General features: G+C 44.7%; 1 protein-coding gene across 2 annotated transcripts in view; it reads left to right on the top strand.

Moving 5' to 3' along the window:
* The window catches only part of LOC115226564 (RING finger protein 207), a 75,952-nt gene that overhangs the window by 17,002 nt on the left and 53,950 nt on the right, over positions 1 to 5,000 (top strand). For both annotated transcript variants that reach the window (XR_005004340.1, XM_029797567.2), the window contains exon 6: positions 1,947 to 2,022. Coding sequence is in view for 1 of the 2 variants with exons in the window: in XM_029797567.2 (XP_029653427.1) it covers positions 1,947 to 2,022 (76 nt within the window). In the remaining variant the exon portion in view is untranslated. The remainder of the gene's footprint in view (positions 1 to 1,946; positions 2,023 to 5,000) is intronic.

Below are 5,000 nucleotides of genomic sequence, written 5' to 3'. Positions count from 1 at the left end.
AGCACCATCCGATCGTGGCCGATTGCCAGCCTCGTCTGGCCTCCGTGCCGGTGGCACGTAAAAAGCACCATCCGATCGTGGCCGTTTGCCAGCCTCATCTGGCCTCTGTGCCGGTGGCACGTAAAAAGCACCCTCCGATCGTGGCCGTTTGCCAGCCTCAACTGGCCTCTGTGCCGGTGGCACGAAAAAAGCACCATCCGATCGTGGCCGTTTGCCAGCCTCGTCTGGCACCTGTGCTGGTGGCACATAAAAAGCACCATCTGATCGTGGCTGTTTGCCAGCCTCATCTGGCCTCTGTGCCGGTGGCACGTAAAAAGCAGCCACTACACTCATGGAGTGGTTGGCGTTAGGAAGGGCATCCAGCCATAGAAACTTTGCCAGATCAGACTGGGCTTGGTGCAACCCTCTGGCTTCCCAGACCCCAGTTGAACCGTCTAACCCATGCTAGCATAGAAAGCGGACGCTAAACGATGATGATGATGATTATTATTTAAGACAGTGGGCTAGCAGAATCATTTGTACGCTGGGCGTGATGCTTCTGCTGTTTATAGCAGTGCTTGGAAGGAAGGTGTGTAGCGTGTGATCATTGCATTGGTGTCACATAACTGGCACCTGTGCCTGTGGAATGTAAAAGGACCCATTACACTCTTGGAGTGGTTGGCATTAGGAAGGGTAATTAGCTGTAGAAATCATGCCAAATCACCCATTGCTACGCTCTGAGTTCAAATTCCGCCGAGGTTGACTTTGCCTTTCATCCTTTCAGGGTTGATAAATTATGTACCAGTTGAACTTTGGGGTCTGTAATCGACTCATCCTCTCCCCAAAAATCGTGGCAAGATTTGAAACCATCATTATTATTATTATTATTATCGAGTGGCTGTGTGGTAAGTAGCTTGCTAACCAGCCACATGGTTCCGGGTTCAGTCCCACTGCGTGGAACCTTGGGTAAGTGTCTTCTACTATAGCCCCGGGCCGACCAATGCCTTGTGAGTGGATTTGGTGCGGCTGTGTGGTAAGTAGCTTGCTAACCAACCACATAGTTCCGGGTTCAGTCCCACTGCGTGGCACCTTGGGTAAGTGTCTTCTACTATAGCCCCAGGCCGACCAATGCCTTGTGAGTGGATTTGGTAGACGGAAACTGAAAGAAGCCTGTCGTATATATGTATATATACATATATATATATATATATATATATATATATATATATATGTATGTGTGTTTGTGTGTCTGTGTTTGCCCCCCTAGCATTGCTTGACAACCGATGCTGGTGTGTTTACGTCCCCGTCACTTAGCGGTTCGGCAAAAGAGGCCGATAGAATAAGTACTGGGCTTACAAAGAATAAGTCCCGGGGTCGATTTGCTCGACTAAAAGGCGGTGCTCCAGCATGGCCGCAGTCAAATGACTGAAACAAGTAAAAAAAAGAGTAAGAGAGTATGGCATTGAGTTGGCAGAATCATTAGCACACTGAACGAGATGCTTAATTGCATTTCATCCGTCTCTTTGTTCGGAGTTCAAATTCTGCTGAGGTCTAATTTTTCCTTCATTCTTCCAAGGTTGATGGAATAAGCAGCAGCTTACCATAATTTTTTTCCATTTTAATGCATTTTTTCACTATTATATAAGGGAAGTAACTCTCTAAAAATGTCTACGATGAATCAACGATTTTTAAAAAAAATTTACCATAATTTTTTTCCATTTTAATGAATTTTTTCACTATTATATAAGGGAAGTAACTCTCTAAAAATGTCTACGATGTGTCAACGAATTTAAAAAAAATTACCATCATTTTTTTTCCATTTTTAATGCATTTTTTTGCTATTTTTTGGCTATAACTCTCTAAAAATGCTTATGTAGTTATTTCCCTTACAAACGCGAGCAAAGCCGGGCGATACTGCTTGTAGGTAACTAAAAGTGTTTTTCTAATTTGTTTGCTGTGGTTTGCAGGGAAAGCCGGGCTCATTGTGTTGATTTGGAAACGGCGTACAATCAGAGTTGCACCAAGCTGGACCAGGCCGTTCATGTAAGTAGTATCTCTCTCACCTACGTTCACTGGTGTTGTTGTTAATTATAAGTTTTGCTACTCAACATAGAGTCCATCCACTTTTAGCATCGATTACAGCTTTAATATATCAAGGAATTGACTCATACATGTTCTGAATGTTGTATGGTGAATTTAGTCGAGTACACCAACATCAAAAATCAATGGAAACTGTAGTTGTGATCCCTGGGCCAGAGGCACGTAAGAAGCATCATCCGAACGTGGCCGATGCCAGCACCGCCTTGACTGGCTTCCGTGCCGGTGGCATGTAAAAAGCACCATCCGATCGTGGCTGTTGCCAGCGTCGCCTTGACTGGCTTCCGTGCTGGTGGCACGTAAAAAGCACCATCCGGACGTGGCTGTTGCCAGCGTCGCCTTGACTGGCTTCCGTGCCGGTGGCACGTAAGAAGCACCATCCGAACGTGGCCATTGCCAGCGCCGCCTTGACTGGCTTCCGTGCCGGTGGCACATAAAAAGCACCAATCCGATCGTGGCTGTTGCCAGCCTCGCCTGGCACCTGTGCTGGTGGCATGTAAAAAGCACCCACTACAATCACGGAGTGGTTGGCGTTAGGAAAGGCATCCAGCTGTAGAAACACTGCCAGATCAGACTGGAGCCTGGTGCAGCCTTCTGGCTTCCCAGATCCCCGGTCGAACCGTCCAACCCATGCTAGCATGGAGAACGGACTTTAAACGATGATGATATATATATATATATAAGTGCCCCACCCTAGTGGTTGAGGGAACCTGTGGAAAAAGTAGTTGAAGGGTTGATGTAATTGACTTAACCTCTTCCCCCAAATTTGAGGCCATGTGCTCCCAGTAGAAAGGATTATTATTATTATTAAGGTGGTGAGCTGGCAGAATCATTAGCATGCTGGGTGAAATACTTGTGGTATTTCATCTGTCCTCACCTTCTGAGTTCAAATTCTGCTGGGGTCGACTTTGCCTTTCATCCTTTTGGGGTTGATTAAATAAGTACCTATTTCTTTATTACCCACAAGGGGCTAAACACAGAGAGGACAAACAAGGACAGACATAGGTATTAAGTCGATTACATCGACCCCAGTGCATAACTGGTACTTATTTAATCGACCCTGAAAGGATGAAAGGCAAAGTCGACCTCAGCGGAATTTGAACTCAGAACGTAGCAACGGGCGAAATACCTCTAAGCATTTCGCCCGGTGTGCTAACATTTGATTAAATAAGTACCAGTTACACACTGGGGTTGATGTAATTGACTTAACCTTTTCCCCCAAATTTGAGGCTGTGTGCTCCCAGTAGACAGGATTATTATTATTATTATTAAGGTGGTGAGCTGGCAGAATCGTTAGCATGCTGGGTGAAATACTTAGTGGTATTTCATCTGTCCTCACCTTCTGAGTTCAAATTCTGCTGGGGTCGACTTTGCCTTTCATCCTTTTGGGCTTGATTAAATAAGTACCAGTTACACACTGGGGTTGATGTAATCGACTTAATCTCTTCCCCGAAATTTGAGGCCATGTGCTTCCAGTAGAAAGGATTATAATTATTATTATTATTAAGGTGGCGAACTGGCAGACTCGTTAGCATGCTGGACGAAATGCTTTGAAGTATTTTGTGCATCACTGCATTCTGGGTTCAAAGTCTGCTGAGGTTGTCTTTGCTGCTCATCCTCTTGGGCTCGATAAAATAAGTACCAGTTGAACACTGGGGTTGATGTAACTGACTCATCCCCACCTCCTCCAAGCTATCCTAGTGGCAAAAATTGAATGGAAACTGTATCAAAACAATTGCAATTACTATTGATATCAAATTTTCTTCCGTTTCTCGCTGAGTGTTTTCCATACACCTAGGGCGGAGAAGCTCATTGTATGCATTCCCAGATTACACGCGCAAATTCACAGATAAACAGGAGTGGCTGTGTGGTAAGTAGCTTGCTTACCAACCACATGGTTCCGGGTTCAGTCCCACTGTGTGGCACCATGGGCAAGTGTCTTCTACTATAGCCCCGGGGCCGACCAATGCCTTGTGAGTGGATTTGGTAGACGGAAACTGAAAGAAGCCTGTCGTATATATGTATATATATATATATATATATGTATGTGTGTGTATATGTTTGTATGTCTGTGTTTGTCCCCCTAGCATTGCTTGACAACCGATGCTGGTGTGTTTACGTCCCCGTCACTTAGCAGTTTGGCAAAAGAGACCGATAGAATAAGTACTGGGCTTACAAAGAATAAGTCCCGGGGTCGATTTGCTCGACTAAAGGCGGTGCTCCAGCATGGCCGCAGTCAAATGACTGAAACAAGTAAAAGAGTAAATAAATTCATGGATGGATGTTATTTTCTCAGCGGTAATGCTCTTCTCAGTACATGAGCCGTTCCAGTTAATACGGTTTTTTGCACTTCCTGTGGGGATGGTAAGCCTGGAATCATTTTCAAATAGGTTTCAGTACCTTTTTTTATCATTCCTAGAGATCCTATAATCACTGGTACTGTAGCTGCCTTGAGATGCCACATTTTTTCAATTTCTATTAGCAAGTCTTTATTATTATTATTATTATTATTATTATTATTGAGTGAGAGAACAGAGCATGCCATCAAAGTGACACTGGGGTAAAATATACGAAGCCCAGTATACCCGTCATGACTACACGTCTGATAAAGGTACACCAGGCACATGCATCACAACCATATGTGCACGACATGGTGATCTCTTATCAAGATAAACAGCACATGACCTTGCAGGTGGGGCCCAGTTAGAATTTTCTTCTGGTCGAGTAACCCATCCCGCTCAAAAGGTCCTTGAATAAGGGTTGTTTAAGGATGTTGAAAGAACCAACCATGTTTCCAGAGGTGAATTATTCAAACCCCAAAGAATCCCTCTCAACACATGGCTATGATGCTCCCCCACTACTTCCGCTCGTGATCAGAAATGCACATATCGTCAGCCACTAAGGGACATGGTCGACTGGTTACG

This window comes from Octopus sinensis, linkage group LG30 (genome assembly GCF_006345805.1).
Source record: "Octopus sinensis linkage group LG30, ASM634580v1, whole genome shotgun sequence".
NCBI lineage: Eukaryota > Metazoa > Mollusca > Cephalopoda > Octopoda > Octopodidae > Octopus > Octopus sinensis.
The sequence above is the reverse complement of the archived record's forward strand: the minus strand, read 5'-3'. Positions and strand labels throughout refer to the sequence as shown.